At 37.5% G+C, this 17,256-nt stretch overlaps 1 protein-coding gene across 1 annotated transcript in view; it reads right to left on the reverse strand.

The window, feature by feature from the left end:
- nup188 (nucleoporin 188) overlaps positions 1-17,158 on the reverse strand; it is a 33,793-nt gene extending 16,635 nt beyond the window's left edge. Inside the window, exons 1-32 of the mRNA XM_056266112.1 lie at positions 17,097-17,158; positions 16,203-16,257; positions 15,876-15,949; positions 15,139-15,223; positions 14,783-14,863; positions 14,635-14,679; positions 14,427-14,519; positions 14,223-14,342; positions 13,910-14,121; positions 13,711-13,825; positions 12,897-13,097; positions 12,310-12,399; positions 12,144-12,209; positions 11,382-11,501; positions 9,210-9,336; positions 8,918-9,091; positions 8,693-8,819; positions 8,525-8,612; positions 8,362-8,438; positions 8,142-8,256; positions 7,440-7,560; positions 7,271-7,337; positions 7,056-7,181; positions 6,834-6,967; positions 6,587-6,693; positions 6,069-6,275; positions 5,801-5,970; positions 5,303-5,372; positions 4,826-4,893; positions 4,401-4,596; positions 4,222-4,299; positions 3,714-3,799 (exon numbers count right to left, since the gene is read on the reverse strand). Of these exons, the coding sequence (XP_056122087.1) occupies positions 3,714-3,799; positions 4,222-4,299; positions 4,401-4,596; positions 4,826-4,893; positions 5,303-5,372; positions 5,801-5,970; positions 6,069-6,275; positions 6,587-6,693; positions 6,834-6,967; positions 7,056-7,181; positions 7,271-7,337; positions 7,440-7,560; positions 8,142-8,256; positions 8,362-8,438; positions 8,525-8,612; positions 8,693-8,819; positions 8,918-9,091; positions 9,210-9,336; positions 11,382-11,501; positions 12,144-12,209; positions 12,310-12,399; positions 12,897-13,097; positions 13,711-13,825; positions 13,910-14,121; positions 14,223-14,342; positions 14,427-14,519; positions 14,635-14,679; positions 14,783-14,863; positions 15,139-15,223; positions 15,876-15,949; positions 16,203-16,257; positions 17,097-17,122 (3,521 nt within the window). The 5' untranslated portion in view covers positions 17,123-17,158. The remainder of the gene's footprint in view (positions 1-3,713; positions 3,800-4,221; positions 4,300-4,400; positions 4,597-4,825; positions 4,894-5,302; positions 5,373-5,800; positions 5,971-6,068; positions 6,276-6,586; positions 6,694-6,833; positions 6,968-7,055; positions 7,182-7,270; positions 7,338-7,439; positions 7,561-8,141; positions 8,257-8,361; positions 8,439-8,524; positions 8,613-8,692; positions 8,820-8,917; positions 9,092-9,209; positions 9,337-11,381; positions 11,502-12,143; positions 12,210-12,309; positions 12,400-12,896; positions 13,098-13,710; positions 13,826-13,909; positions 14,122-14,222; positions 14,343-14,426; positions 14,520-14,634; positions 14,680-14,782; positions 14,864-15,138; positions 15,224-15,875; positions 15,950-16,202; positions 16,258-17,096) is intronic.
- Between the last annotated feature and the right edge of the window lie 98 nt (positions 17,159-17,256).

The raw sequence follows: 17,256 nt of genomic DNA on the forward strand, positions 1-17,256 counted from the left end.
TTAGAAATTCTAAATATGAATTATAAAACAATATTAGGGAGTAGTATGATGAAATGACAGCAAGGGGCAGTAAAATACCACTTTGGTATTTTTTTAATAAAAAAATAGCTTTAAGCATTTGTTTGTTAGCCAATGCTGAAAGCTGATTAAAAAAAAGATTAAAAATGTCGGTAACACTTTACAATAAGGTTAATTTATTAAACATTAATGTATTAATTAACATTAACTAACCATGAGCAATACATTTGTTACTGTTTTTGTTCATCTTTGTTAACGTTAGTTAATACAAATCCAGCTGTTCATTGTTAGTTCATGTTAGTTCACAATGCATTAACTAATGTTAACAAGATTTAAATAAAGTATTTGTAAATGTTGAAATTAACATTAACAAAGATTAACAAATGCTGAAGGAGTATTGTTCATTCTTAGTTAATGTTAACTACATTAGTTAGCATTAACTAAGAATGAACAATACTCCTTCAGCATTTGTATAATACTGCTGCTCCATCTATTGGACAACAGTGGTATTACAGACTATAAACAGTTGTATAAATAAAAACTTTCGTTTTCAGCCTTCCTGTGACACAATTGTAAAGAGTAATAAATAAAATAAATAAATGCAGTCCATAATACTCCAATAGATGCATTTTTACAAAATGTGATAGTAAATGTTAAAATAATGATTTTAGAAAGTCTAAATATGAACTATAACAATATTAGGGAGTAGTATGATGAAAATGACAGCAGGGGGCAGTAAAATATCACTTATTGGCTGTTAGCCATGCTTGACCTTTTTTTAAGAAGCTATGAGCATTCATTGAAAAGATATTGGCTTTCGGTCAAGGCTACATATTGAAGTGACCATATTATAGTCATCCAAATGTTATACATTACAAGTTATACATTTTCTGATAATTATTGTTCTAGAGAGTACAGAGCAATAGATGAATTTGGACAAAATGTGATTGTAAATGTTAAAATAATGATTTAATAAAGTCTAAATTTCAATTATATATAACAATTTTAGGGAGTAGTATGATGAAATGACAGCAGAGGGCAGTAAAATACCACTTATTGGCTGTTATAGCCATCCAAAATGTTATAGCCATCCAATTTACACTATTACAGCCATTCAAATGAAGAAATTACACCTTTTCTGATAATTATTGATCTAGAGAGTCCAGATAATTGTACTGCACTGGTTTTAAACATTAAGATATGAAAATTTTACGATCATAGATGGAAAAGACCATTTACAGCCAATACAGGCAATTTACCATAGGAAATATATGGTTTTAAAGTTTTTTAACAGTTATAGCAACACCTATGGTCCGATCTCCATGAAACTTTGCATGCTTCCTCAACATGGTATGACACATATGCTCATCAATTTTTGTCAAGTTCTGAGTTTTCATTTATGATTTATAGGCTTTTGAGTGTATTTTGACACGCCCCTTTTCTAAATGACCCTGTTACAGTGAACCAAAGGGCAAAGTTCAACTTTTTTTTGATAATTATTGATCTAGAGAGTCCAGAGAATTGTCCTAGACTGGTCTGGTTTTGATCGGGCGAAAAACCAGGGACTAGTTCGCAAAAGTAGGTTTTTAACATATTCGTGAATATTTAATGAACGATTTGATTGACAGCAATGGTTCTAGAGGCAAAGTTGTTCACCATGAGGATATCTATAAAATGATATGCATTTTGGGGGGATGTGTGCAACACCACGTGATTACAGAGCCGTAAAACTCGTTAGCGCCAACTAGTGGCCGATTTCTTTCAAAACTCTTACAGACCTCTTAGGCCATGAGTCGAACATGCCCATCGAGTTTCGTTCCGATTGGCCTCCGTTAACCTCGTCTCATAGGGGCTCAAACTTCATTGGTCAATGGCGGCCATGTTTTTTGAGATACGCCAATGTCCTCATACACATACATGGGGCCTTGGACCAAGACACTGCATACCAATTTTCAAGTCAATCGGACTAACGGTCAGTCCTTTATATGTTTTTTTCATGTTATAGCGCCACCTAGTGTTCGATCGTCGCGATTTTTTTACTGTGACCTCAGATTGAACTCATGCACAACTGTACCAAGTTTGGTGAACCTACCTAATTTACTTCTGGAGTTATAGTCGTTTTAGTAAAATAGGCTCCTCCCACAACGTTCTTTTTGCGCCCCCTAGCGACCGGAAATCGAAATTTCAACTTTTTTACGATTATAATTTATATTCAGACTCCACAGAACATTTGTGCACTGGTTTGGTTCCGATCGGGCAAAAAATCAGGGACTAGTTCGCAAAAGTCGTTTTTTGACAAAATTCAAAATGGCGGAAAATCTATCATGACGGAAATGAAATCGGAGATATACGTTTTTTAAGTCAGGAGTCCAGCTTTCCAATGATATAAGACACTTGAGTCTACGATTTACGGTCTAGGAGTTATGAGCAGTTTTGCGCAATTGGTTGCTATAGCGCCACCTATGGGCCAATCGGGCTCATAATTTGATAAGCTCTCCTCGATTTTTGTACTACCATCTGACAAAGTTTCAAGTCTCTAGCACTTACGGTTTGGTCTGCACGATGCGTTTTACGGCAGAAGAATAATAATAATAATAATAATAATAATAATAAAAATCCTTACAATTACAATAGGTTTTCAGCACTTCGTGCTTGAACACCTAATAATATAAATCCTATAAATAAAACAAATTGAATAAAAGTAGCATACGCAGAAAACAATGTCTGATCAGGTAAGTCGCATTGACAAGGGTTGCCCAATCCTGCTCCTGCCGATCGTCTGTCCTGCACAGTTCATCTCCAACCCTAATCAAACACACCTGAAGCAAACAATTAACGTCTTCAGGATCTCTTTGCAATGGGTTGGAGATGAAATCGAGTAGTCGGGAAATCGTGTAACAAAACTGATATAACTCACTACATATTTCTGTTATTTGTAGTCTTCAGTTTGTTTTTCCTTTTACACAAATACAAACATATATGAGCTGAAAGGAAAAAAACATTTACATTTGTATACGGCAGTATGTTGTGACTTATATCAGTTTTGTTACACTAATTCGCAGTAAATATTACATTATATATACACTTTTATGCCGATGTTTATTTTAAACTCTCCCTTTTTCTTTTTTTGGTCTCCTCTGACAAAATCTTTGCTTTCTTCGCTTTCTTCCGAGTAGCTGTTGGTTCAGCCATGACGACAACATCGAGACGCCGGCAATCAAACGCGAGTTGAGCTCTCACGTTAGAATTTGAGGAAGTTGGGGTGGTGGGGGAAGTGACGTATGCCGTAAAGCGGTCGAATTTTGTAGTTCTTTTTGTGCTCGGGTTCCTACCCGAAACCCGAAGTTACATAGTGCTAGTAAAAGCGATACAGACACCTTCAGGCTTCGGCAGACGTGTCATTCAACCTATTGTAAGTCGATGTACCATCTCAATGGGTTTTGGTAATATATTATAAAGGTTGAAAAGTTCCACAGTGTGCCTTTAAGTTAAAATAAAAGTTTTTTTTTTTAATGTTATTTTATTTCAAGTAACGAAAATGTTTTTAATGGTTTTAGTTAACTATAGTAACCATGATTTACACATCAACATCTATTCAGTATTCAGTAACTTGGCAGAAATCTTGCTATTCATTTTAAACGTGAGGCTGTGAGCCAATCATTTACACTACATAAGTCATGAAGAAAAACACACACCTTTTCCACTGTTTGAGGAGGATGAGGAGCAGTGTGACCATCATGGATCCCACACGCAGACAGAACACAGACTGAGACATCAGCAGCTAAAAGAGAGAGATGATCAAACTATGCCAGGAGTGACCAATCCTGCTCCTGGAGGGCCATTGGCCTGCAGTGTTCAACTCCAACCCCAATGAAACACCTGAACCACCCAATCAAGGTCTTACTAGGTATACTAGAAACTTCCAGGCAGGTGTGTGGAGGCAAAACTCTGCTGGACAGCGTAACTCCAGGACTGAGTTTGGACAACCCTGTACTATGCTGATGTACGGGAGTTTGAGGTTTTTGTACTGATGCATTACAAGCGTGTATGTTTGTGACATTGCTATACATTTAAAAAAGGTCTAAAGTTTTCTTTTAGCAGTAAGGTCAGGACTTCATCTTTAATAATTACAACTGTCTTAATTTAAGAACGTTAAAGTCCCTATTTAGATAGGTGGGAGCTTGTTTGTATAATGGAACTTACTGCTGCTTTGGTACCTTCCAAAACGTCCATGAAAAGCTTCTGCCTGACAGTGTCATCCTTCAGATGCATCACCTCAGACTACAAACACACACATACAAGATTGGTTATGATAAACACAGTACCAGCAGTATAACCGTATTCAGATAGTGAGGCATGTGAAGTTGAGTGTAGCTGCTCACATGACTGGTGGAGAGTATTAAAAGCGTTCTCCAGGCAGAGATGAGCATCTGAGACTCAGACAGAGCACGCAGACCCTCCTCTTCTCCATCACACGCCACACACACCAGATCACGCACATAGTCTGACCAGAACTCATAGCGGCGCTTACTGCTGAAACTCTCTAGAGCCGCTTTCAGCGATGGATCCAACACGCCACTGAGAGAGACAGACAGACAGATGGACAACTGATGTGAAGCATGAAAGTGTGCAACTGTATTGGGGTTTGCAAACAAAAACATGATGATAAAAAAACACACCGAGGAGTGTACACACAGGATGTGTTCAGTCTAAAGACTTGTTTTATTTATTATTTTAAAGCAGCTTTTTGGCTGGCTGTTTTTAAATGAAACAGAAAATTCTGTTTGGACGTGCATGTATATCATACCTGACAACATAGTAGATCTCAAGGGCGATTATCTTCATCACAAAGGCACAAGACTCCAGAACACATGGCTACACAAAAACAAACACAAAGAAACAATCAGACTAGAAAAAAATACTTAGTTATCAAGAACTCAACTATTCATGAGGACACACCAGACCGTTTTCATATAAAACTATTACTACTATCGGCAAACTTAAAAGAAAACTGGGTAATTAGTTTTAATGTATAACTAACAATGAGCAATTAATTTGTTACCGTATTTTAACAGCATACCGTATCTTTGTTATTCTTAGTCAATTAGTAAATGCTTTAGAAGTATTTTTATTGTAAGTTCATGTTAACTAATGTAGTTAACTAATGTTAACAAATAAAATAAAAAGTTAACTCATGAGAACATCCATGAATGTCCTCAGTGTCTGTCAGAATTAGCGCAATTCTGCAGTCAAATGTCTTCAAGCTTTTTATGCAAACACATACCTCTGTGGTCTCGGATGGGGGAGGCAAGTTTCCAAATAAAGGAGTTGTGAGGTTTTCCCAGAATTTTTCTCTGTAACGACAAATGATAACATGCTTGGTTTAATTAAAAATGTTTACCAACCAAACCAAATGATGCTGGCTATCCTTGACCAATGTAAGTGGACATATATGCTTAAAATAATCTAACTCGAAATAAAATGCTAAAAAACACAAATCAAAATTATTAACATTAAAAATTATAAAAAAATATGAAAATAATGAAAACGTTTCTATTTCCCCCCTCAGTAACTGTTGCTTTTAATTGAAGAAAATACAGTTTTTTGAAAGTTGTCAAATCACAAAATGAATAGTGGTTCATTAAATATACCATTACTCCTAGTTTCTATAAAAAAACAGCTTTGTCATAATTATGGAAAATGACTTCAAAAATTGAGTTGGACAACAAGAGATCTTAGAGTCAAAAAGGTTGCCCAAATGTGTTATGTGCGAGACACTCACTTGGTCCTGAGCACGGAGAGAGCGCTGTCCCGTCTGTCCTGCCAGAGCGCGTGGAGGAAGGCCAGTGCTGCCCTCTGCAGGAGAGGAGGACACCAGTACTTCCCCTGCTGCTTAGAGTCCAACAACTCCAACACCACCGACAAACAACTCCACGCTCCCAGAGAAAACTCCTACGCACAGAGAGAGACAGAACCAGACAGTCACACACTGCTCAGACTCATTCAGCATCTCACACTATATCTATGAGTAATTGTATCCCCTATGTGACCTTTGCCCCGTCGCTGGCATCTTTGGCCTCCAGGTTGAGGAAGAGCTCAATGAGTCCGGGTTGCGTTTCCACAGCCACTGTGAGGAACTCAAGTATGGTGACTTTAATACGCATGTCTTCAGTTCTGCTCTGCAGTCGGGTCAAAAACGCATCTCTGATGGCAGCGGCGTCACTGCCCAGGCAAGCGTACACAGACATGGGAGCCACCTGTACACAGCACAAACACATGGTGACTTCTTATTAAATTAAGATCACTATAATACAATTATCATAGCAATTTAATTACTATAAATATGAGATTAACAAACATATTTCAGTTAGTTGCCAAGGCAACATTTATGAATTGTTTAAATTTAGTAAATTATGTTTTTCATCTAATATTTACAATTTCAGATTTATTAAATTTTTTTACGTTTTAGGTAACTCTAACCCTAAAGTTAAATAAAAACTACATTATTTAGTCCCTTTATGAAGCCGTTTTCCACATGAGGACCACAATGAGGAGTCAGGAGCATTACCGTGGCAAGTCTCTTCAGCAGCTGTATAGCAAGTCGTGGCAGTGCTGGGTCATGCTTGTGGTAAATATACTTTGCCAACACCGCGATCAGGTTATTGCCATGACCACCTGTAAGAAAAACATAGCGGTTGCATGAAAATCTGGTGTTTGGGAACAAAGCAATACAGGAAAAAGGTCAACTATTTATTATTGTGAGCAAACCCTGACAAGAGTCTGATATTTCATATCACTGAAGTGTGTGTGCTAACCGTGATGTGTCAGAGCTTGCTCCAAAGGTGAGGCCGTATCAGACTGCGGTTTGAGTCTGATCACATTGTTGGTGACTGAGAACGCCAACTTCACTGTTTGGATCAGAACTTGACCAGGTCCCTCAGAGCCACCACTGCAGAGTCAGACAGACACAAACTCACTGATTCATGTAAAGAGGATGTAGAGACTGAACCTGTACTAAAGGCTGAATCAGTGTGTACCTGCTGGGCTGTGCTGCTAGCACCATGTTGATTGTGTCCACTCCCACACCCATGATGTTGACCACAGCCTGTCCTGCCTCTGTGTTGGCCAGACTATAGATACACAACGACTGCAGACTGGGGGCGCTGCAGAGGTCACACACAGGTCAAGCATGTGAGAAAATATAATACCACCAAATGAAATAACTGATAATGACATATCCTTATCCTCTTACCTGCCCTCGGACTCCCCCTCCTGACTCAGATTTAGAATAGCATGAACCAGCTCTAGAATCAAACATCCTGAGACAGGACAGTGAAGAGACAGACCGTAAAGCAAATACCAATAAATTTAGAGAAATTGAAGAGCGATTTTTAAACAATTATGTTATGCGAGTTACTCACCGATCGTCTCTCGCACTCCATACGTGTTGTACCGCCATTTATGATAAGTAGGCAGCATTTCCTTCAGAACCAGTAGCACACATGGGATGAGTCCTCTGCTCTGAGTACTGCCCAACTGACCCTGAAAATACACACACATCACAACTTAACATCCACCACGGAAGTGGAGCTTCATGATTTGAGGAAAAAAAAAATATTTTTGTAGTTTTTCTGATAAACGTGATTGCGTTTTAAAATTGAAAAAATGCTCCAGGTCAAAAATTATTATATACCAGTGACTAAATTTTTTTATTATGCTTATTATTATAATTATAAATAAAAAACATGGCTGTCTTAATTTCTTAATTTTTAAATGTTAAACCAAGTTTTAGTTGGAAAACGCAGGTAGCCCTTAAAGCTTCTCTTTTGTTAACAAAAGCCAGTTTATAAGCACAAAATTTGGGAAGATGGGTGGTGCATGTTGGGTTTATAAATGCACATTACATTATCTGACCCAGACTCGGAGAAGATGTGAATGAAGTTGGTGTGAAGCAGCCTTTACTGTGAACCAAGCCGCTCTGAGACACTGAAAACACCAGATTATGAGCTGCTTGTGTGTAAATGAACTCAGTGACGCATCTACAATACAGAATGTGTACTGTAGTGATACTTGTCCAGCCGATACTTGGTCATTTTTTTTCACATTATTGATAAATGCATTACCTTGACGAGTGTGGTCACCAGTCTTAAAAAGGCAATGGTCACACTGTACTCTCCTCTGGGCTGTTCTATCAACACCAGCAGGTTGCCATAATTACCCGCCTTCATGCCCTCTGCACTGAAACACAAACCCCAAACATGTTATTCTTCAGGTTTCTCTGACTTCAACAAGTGAATATGATGCGGTCCATGTTCAGCGGCTCTGCATGTGTCTGTGTATCACCTCATGGTCTGTGCCATGTTAGTCAGAGGAGTGGAGGCGAATGGAAGAAACCCGGTGTGATGCAGACTGGACCAAACCTACATCAGAAAGATAAGTTGTTTAGTCTGTAGTTCATTGCTCTATATAACACTGACTTAGTTTTCATACAATAGTAAACTTTTACCTTCCCAGGCTGCCGGGCAGCCAGAGCAATAAGGCAGTTGACGCAAGAAGTGATCACATCTACTGGAGGGTTAATAACTGAGGTCAACCTGTCAGAACAATCAAATACATCCTGTTATTTTCATTGTTAATGAACTGTTTGGTCTTCATGTTTATGTGTGCATCTCACCTCTGCAGAAGCATGTAGATCCGTGATGTGAGTGGCAGCAGACAGTCAGACACCGTCCAATCAGTGCTGATGATCTTATGAACCAGATCCAAGATGGGCTTTACTCTCTCACAGTGTGCCAGCACATCTATTCACCCCAGACAGATGTCAATAGCAGGTGAAAACAGGTCAATACTTTCACCAAAAGTTTATAGTTAAATAAATATAAGATTTGAGGGTGTGTACCTGCAGTAGAGACAACATGCAGCAGCATCTCAATCTCACATGTGAAGAGAGTCCATGAGCTGTAGGAATATTCCCAGCGCACAAGGACGCCCTGTTCACCCACTGACAGCGGTTTTACTTCACACACCTGTCCGAAACATCCCTGAGGCATCCGCAGGTTGGTCTGCCCTACACCTGAACATAAAGATAATACACAAAAACATATCTTTATGGTTTCATACAAAGATACAATTAAGTAAAGAGAAATCAGAAACAGACAGATTGTGTATGACTTCCTGTGCTCAGCACTGACCCAGAGGGTACAGGAGTTTGTGAGTCTGTCTCCTCCACAAAGTGCCATCCTCTCTGGAGATCACGTCGTTGGGCTTGTGCTTATAGGCTTCAGTGTAGAATGACATCTTATCTAAGAAGGTGTACACCTGAGAGACAGACCATGAAACGTCCAAGAAATGTAAAGCATGTACATGTGTGTACTAGGGATGCAACGATTACAGATTTTGTAAGTACGATTATTGTCTGAGAAATAATCACGGTTTAACGATTATCACGATTATTATGCATCAATTAATTTCACAACACTACTAATGTATAATATCACATGAACACTCAACACTAGATTTTAATGTGTTATTTATTGCTGCCACAACACAGTACAAAATTATAAAATGGCAAACAATAATCAATCTCTTCCTTTGGAATTAAAGAGAAGTGCTTTGTAAACATCCAGCATTTTTCTTTTAAAAATAACAAATTAAGTCAAAGGCTGCAGGACTCTTTGATTGAAATAGATCACAAAATTATTAAGTTTTTAGTTTGTTCTAAATTTATTTTCAACCTGAGGTAGAAAACTTGATAACATGAAAACAATATATTGTTGGTATTTGACTTAAAATCATAAATAAAGGGATAATAAATCCCAATGAAAATAAGAATAAACAAAGTATTTGGCTCTATTGAATTAAATGCAAGCTAAATATTAGGCCTATGTATTTCTTTTAAAATAAAACAAATATAGTCCAAATGTTATCCACCAATATTATTGTACTTATTTTAATACTCTTTTTTTAATTATTAATCCAAATTTTACATGTGCCTTTAGAAAATCATCTATTATAATCTCATTATTTTGGTTTGTTTGTTTGAAGTTTGAGTAAAAATTATAGAAAGAAACTGAGAACATCTCTCATGCAGTGTTATTAATAACTGAAATGCAGTTAATTGGTAGTCCTAGAAGTCTACATGATCTTATGTTAGTGTTTTACACCGGGCATATTAAAACTACAAAGCCTAACATTTACTCAACACAGACAGGAGAAAGCAATAGGATATTAAGTTAAATGTTCACTGACTGAAACTCTTGAGAGCACGTCACATTCTGTTTTCCACAGACTTGCGTAACCAAAACATTCCGCTGTTTTTTGTTGTTGTTTTTTTTACGTTGCACTGAAAGCTGAAAGTTGCACGCCGCGTTCTCCTTTTTCCAAAGGGAAAAAGGGCGGTTTCCATAGGGCGGTTGCGCTCCGGAGGCGTCTGTCGTTGCTGTGTTGGTTCTTGTCACTTGACCTACGGTGCGCTTGCGGCATTCTGAAAAGTAGAGATGTTTTTATCACGATAAAAAAACGCTTGGAAAAAACGAGCGCGTCGCTTCCATTATGAGCGTACCGCGCGCCTACATTTGAAATAACGAACTTGAGCGCGCAAAAGACGCGATATGTGAACACGCACTTAAGGTGTTTTTTCGGTGGAAATAGAGCGTCGCTGCTTGCTTAGTCCCTCTGCCATAGTGGTTGACGAGCACGGCACTTTAAGCTGGTGCACCGCTGGTGTAACTGTTTTCGTTTTGTGTTAGGTGCAAAAGTTCCGTACTTTGCAGAACACTCGGTGTAGCATAGTCTTTACGATTAATTAACCGTGACGTTTTAAAGCGCGGTTAATTGTGAAATCCGGTAATCGCTGCATCCCTAGTGTGTACATCTATAAACACACACAAAGTGAGGGTAGTAACTGATTATATATGTAATCTCAATAACATAATCAGATTCTAAATGTTAAGCAGTTGTAATTAAAATATATTACATTTTAAAATGCTCATAATCAGATTAGTTACTTTTTTCTCAGCCTAAAATAGATTGCAAGTAAAAAAAAAAAAAAATTAACAACATATTTGCATGTTGATAGTTCTCGGATGTCGTTTAATGATCACATGACATGCAGGTAATAAAAGAAAACATATTTTTTTAGTGTTTTTATTTTTTAATTATTTATATTTTTATGACTAATTGTTAGCTTTTCATCAGCAGTTCCTTCACAAACCCCAGTTTGGGAACCTCTGATGTAATGTTAAAAGCACTTTATGTTGTTGATAATAAAGAAAGAAATATACTTTCTTTCTCTTTGTATTTTTATATCAGTGTGGTACAAAGTGGCCAGATTATATATACATACAAAGATGAATTGTTGGTACCTTCTTAGCTGTAGATTTGTCAGACAGAAGTGCAGTGAGCAGCTGTAGTAAAGGTCCAGTCTTATATGGAAACAAACCCACTGCACTGTCCAGAATCACACCCAGGCCCATGTTCGGCTTCTGTAGGGCACAACCAGAGGTCAAAGTTCAAATCACACAGGCATCTCAGAAAACATATACTCTGCGCCCGAAATCAAATACTGTCCGAAAACATAGTATTAAAAAAACAGTAGGCAAAAAGTACCCCGATGACCTACTACTTCTGCCGAGTTACTGAAGGGCGCATTCATTGGACACGTTACTATCCCATGAGTCTACAGGAGAGAATGTATGAATGGCAGTGAAGCCACGCAACTGACGCTGGTAGGTCATGTGACAGTAAAAACAAGGCGGATGTAGTACATCTGATTTTCATTCATACTACAATACTATGTATTCGTTCTATACACATTCACTTTCACTTTCAACTGGTTTTATTTCCGGCATTTGTCTTAACGTGTCAATACACGTCTTGGGGAACATAAGGTTACACGTGGTTTGGCACTGTCTCCATGTCTGTCTAGGCATCTTACCTAATGGACATTGCAGTTTATTGCTTATTGCAGTTTATTGGCCACATCTGCAGTCCTCCTGCCTCTTTTAATGATCGTGAAGTAAATTCAAACTCAAAAGCAGTAAGAGATTTTAGACGCACCATCAGTAAAGAAAGAGAATATACAAATAGTGAAGTTGTATTTAATGTGCATCAACTGTTTTGCTCACCGACTCCCAGAAAAGCTCAGCCAGACTCGGTGCAGCAAGAACTTCACATGCTGCATTGATCAGGTGCTACAGACAGAATAATCACAATTAATTAATGAGTCCAAGTTGAATGCATAACTTAATAACTAATACCAGTTAAGAACTCTGTAAATGTGTATTTTTGCACCTGTTGGCTGCCGAGTGTGTCTTCTTCAAAAGAGGTGATGACAAAAGACAGGAGTCCATAAATACACATTCGTGCAGTGCTCGCTGTACACTAGAAAGAGAGAGACAGTGGGCAGCATGTTTAAGTCCATGTCACCATCTGAGAAAAGTTTTTTTTTTTAGCTAAGCAATTTGTTATATACAATACACAAGTTGTTGTTCTACAGCTTCCTAGCATTTAAATGTAAATTAATCTAAATTAAAATGGTAAATAAAACTAAACACATAATCAAGGTATACTGAAACCAAATTTAATAACAATAACTATTGTTCTTTTTGAAGTTCTTGAAACTTATGGAAAATAATCAGGGTTAATTTAATCATTATTTAATATCATCATTTAATATCAACACCCCAAGTTTCTGTTAATAAAAGTTTGAAAATGAGCAGTTTTGTCATAATTATAACAGAATTACCAGAAATATCTCAGCCTATATGGGGCTTTCAGTATTGTGCTGGACAACACAGGACCTTCAAGTCAAAAGTTGAGAACCACTGGTCTAATGTTATTCAAGGGTTCCTGCAACAGTGATAGAAAGCTGTCCTTACATTATTTCCAGCATTGCCGAGCGCCTGCAGCGTGTTGGTGAGGTACTGGAAGACTCCCAGCTGAAGCGTAGTGTGTCCTAGACGTCTGATCACAGAGCTGACTTCCTCTGGATGCAGTGTGTGTTGCAGCAGAACCCACGCCAACAGAACCGGCCCGTGGTGAGAGATGTCACCAAAAGTCAACAGCATCTGATCCACCTCCTGCACACACACATAACAGCCAGTAATCACTATTTTTTAAAGCAAGTCTCTAGATTTTAGGTAAAACAAGGTTGCGGATTCAATAAGATTTCAGAGCTACAACTATCCATTTTTAAAAGGTAATTTCTTAATATACACAACCATTGAAAAGTTTGGGGTCAGTACGATTATTTAAATACTTTTATTCAGCAAGGACATTAAATTGTTCAAACAGATATAGTAAAGGCATTTAAAATGTTACAAAATAGTTCTATTTCAAATAAATGCTGTTCTTTTGAACTTTGTTCATCAAAGAATCCTGAAAAACAATGTATCAACAACTGTTTTCAAAATTGATAATGATAAGAAATGCTTCAGCATAAACATTTCAGCATATTAGAATGATTTCTGAAGGATCATGTGACATGACTGACTTGGAGTAATGGCTGTTTTTACTGTATTTTTTATTAGGCTAAATAAATGCAGCCTTGGTGAGCATAAGAGAGTTTTCAGAAGCATTAAAACATTTTGTTTTTGTTTTTTAAATCTTTAAAAAGAAAATGGACCTCAAACTTTTGAACAAAAACCAACCACAATTAGTTGCTGTATCTGAACGGTCCCTGGTCAGGATTACCTTGCAAACATCCTGTTGGTCATAAAACTGATGCTGTTCGGTTCGGTCCTCCAGAGCACATTTATGCAGGAAGTCGATATCCATCCCCTCCACAAGAATCAAAGAACTAAAATACCTATTGGGAGGATGGCACAGTCAGTCAATATATTATAAAACTCTGTTTCCGAGTGTATGAGAGGAAAAGGAGCAGGTGACTGACCCAATGCGTTCAACCAGTGCATCCATGCTCTTGTCCACAAGGTGTCGATTGGTCTGCCGCAGTCCAAAGCCTTGCTCCTTAAACAGCCGTGTGAATGTGGAAAGGTCATTGGGCGGCATCTCGAAGTATGCATAATACAGGAACAAGATCTCCAGCAGAAGGGCCTGCTCCTTTAGACACTGCACAAACCAGCGGGACACCTGCCTCTCCGTCTACACAGAGATGAGATGAATAGATCCTGAGTCAAATTCTATATGAGTAATTAATTATGATGCTGCTCTAAACATAATCAGAGTACCAATCTTCTTCTCACCATCAGGTTTCCATGCGTCTCCCATGTTGGAGCTTCTAATTTGGACAGCAACTCAAACTGCTTCCTGTAATTGGACACCAGATCTTTCTCCAGTTGACTAACACAGTTGGAGTACTCTGCCTAAAGTGAGAAAGAGGAAGAATTAAATTCATCTGGTTTTCTGACTGTCTGATACAACAGCTTATCTCTGCTACTATTATTTACCCTGTATGGATGTCTCTCATCCTGGAAGTATGTGAGGAGGTGGAGAACGCAGCGCAGAACACACAGTCTCTCTTCATAGTAGTAATCTGCTATCTGTGCAACACAATTACAACATCGGCATCACATTTCTATAGTCATTTTGTCTCAACAAGTACTCGTATACAAAGTGATTTGACAGACAAAACTGAAAAGACATAAGGAGGTCTACCTTCAGAAGCAGAGCTTGACTCTGTCTCTCATCTTGCAGCACCGCCTAATGGGAACAAAAGAGGATTAACCATTTATTCAAAAGCTCTCACCATGTTTGTGTGAACACATCAGATGTACATGCATGTGCCATTTGAGGCCGGGCTCACCTTGAGTGTGTTTCGCGTGCCCCTGTAGTCCTCCTGAAGGTAACATTGAAGAATCTGCACGCTCTGCTGTTCATCCAAACCCTTACATGATAAACACACATTTATCCATTCCTGAAGTCTCAATCCAGACAGATTTACCATGTCATTATGTATGAATCAAATAATGAGAATGCAATCCATTTCAAAACCTATTAAGACATCATCCTATAAAGCATTTTGGGGTTTCAGAAGCATAAAAACATGCATATTATAACCAATAAATCTGCTAACTCAGAACTTTTGCATTTAATGTTGTGGTCTAAGAAGGCAGCTCACCACTAGCATTTAAAACAAAGCCAATGTTCCCAGACACTTACCAGGAGTTTGCTGATCCTGAGCCCAAAGTCTTTGAGAGCTTGTGCTGTGTTTTTATCTGCTTTCAGCTTGTCTGCGGCCGACGTGCTGCACATAACATTTCATGACTTCATAACAAAAGTAAGAGGACAAATTTCATGAGGCATGCTTACTTGCACAAATTTTCATCTAAACAAATGATTCCTGAAAGGTCTGTTTATATGAACCCTAAACTTTGCAATCTGATTCACATATTTGTTTACATGTTCATAATATGAATTTCGCAACAAATCTTCAGCACATATGCAGTGCCTAGTCGCCACGTTCAGAAACCGAGAACAGAGCGACCAGGAGTATAATTGTCATTTTGGTCTTAATGACATATCCAAAACCTTTCTAATATAATCTTATGTCTAATAATAACACATGTGAGAAAGATATTTTTTTATTTTCATTGAAATAAGTTAGATTCAAGAGTATATAGGCTTTTTTCCCCCTGTTGATTTGATTATTTCAGGCCTACACCACCCCTTTCAATACGATTGACATTTCATTCGGATTGAGATCAATCAGATCAATTTACACAAAGGCTTTACAGTCCAATTGATTACAAACGGATTAGTTGATTGTGTGTAAATGTAGCTATGGATACTTTCAAGAAGTAGAACATCAAGTATATACCATCAGATAGTATCTTCCTAGCTGGATGAAGCCAATCTCATATTTGTTAAAGTTATTTATTTCTAGGATTTTGTGTTACCTGGGTGGTTTGTAGAAGGACAGACCCTGTAGAAGTCTCTCCCAGTTCCGATTCAATTCAGCTTCAATTTGGCCCTGTCAGATCATACAAATAAATTCACATTTCACAAATGATGGAGAGACAGGAACTCTATAAGATACATTATACAAGTATATCTCGTCAGACCAGTACCTTCTTAGAATAAAACAGCATTATTAATATCGTTTCCTCACAGAATTATCTATAATTAACTATCATTGAACATGCACAGCTTTTTAATAAAAATCTGTGTAATTAGTGTAATTAAATGACAGAACAACATCAGAAATAATTGGTTTGTGTACCAACCGGTTCTCGGAGTGCAGATCTTCCCAGCAAGATAGTCCATAACTCTCGGCTGCTCCTAAATAAGTTTTTAAATGTGCCATTGTTAATAAACTTAATGGAGAGCATTTTTTTTCTTCTCCTTATGCTTTGCAATATGACAGAGATTATTCCAGAACTGATAATATAACGTTTTACCATTGTGTCATTATGATGTTTATTGGGTCCATTGCATACAGTATATAGATATATGGGTAGTTCACACAAAAATAAATTACATAAAAATAACATCAAAACATTTGTTTAAAATTTACATATTCATTACAAGTCGTGTAACTGGTCACAATTTTTTAAGAACTGAAAATTTGTTTTATCAGAATTATAACTTGTCACAACTCGAGACAGCTCTTAAAATTGTATGTCAATTTTCCATTTTATCCTATATAAAATATATATACACACCACATATAACGTAAGTTATACATCCTACATGTGTATAGATAGATTAGACTGTAATAGATAAGATCGTACACAACATACACGATGAAACTCATTCATCACTTCAAACTACTGCAATGTGTTCTAACCGACTAAGTCAAAACAAATGGAAATTTTTCACAAATAATCAATATGAATATCTTTATTTTATTTATTATTAGAGAAGTTCCGGGTTTAATAAAATCGGTTATAAACTGTTCAAGTTAACATTTGAATTTCAGTAGCGCGGGTCTGCCAGCCAACGCACGCGACCGACTCGTGTTGCCGTTAAATGTCAAATAAACAGCTCGTAGAAGTCCTATTTCCCACGCATATTATGGCTGCATACGAGATATACAATATCGACACATTCTCCATCTACAAATTTCGCTCTAGCTCTTTGAGAACAACACTAGTAAGTTTCTCTTTCTTCCATTTTACCTGACACACATCTCCGAGTCCGCCATCTTCACCCGAATCACGTGACACACTAACGCGCACTCCCCTATCACATGACTTGATTAAATCCTAAAAATACATATATATTCATAAAATACTTATGTTAACATATATCCATTTAAATTAAAGATAGTAAAAAATG

This window comes from Rhinichthys klamathensis, unplaced genomic scaffold (genome assembly GCF_029890125.1).
Source record: "Rhinichthys klamathensis goyatoka isolate OS25496 unplaced genomic scaffold, OSU_Roscu_1.1 h1tg000245l_1, whole genome shotgun sequence".
Lineage (NCBI taxonomy): Eukaryota > Metazoa > Chordata > Actinopteri > Cypriniformes > Leuciscidae > Rhinichthys > Rhinichthys klamathensis.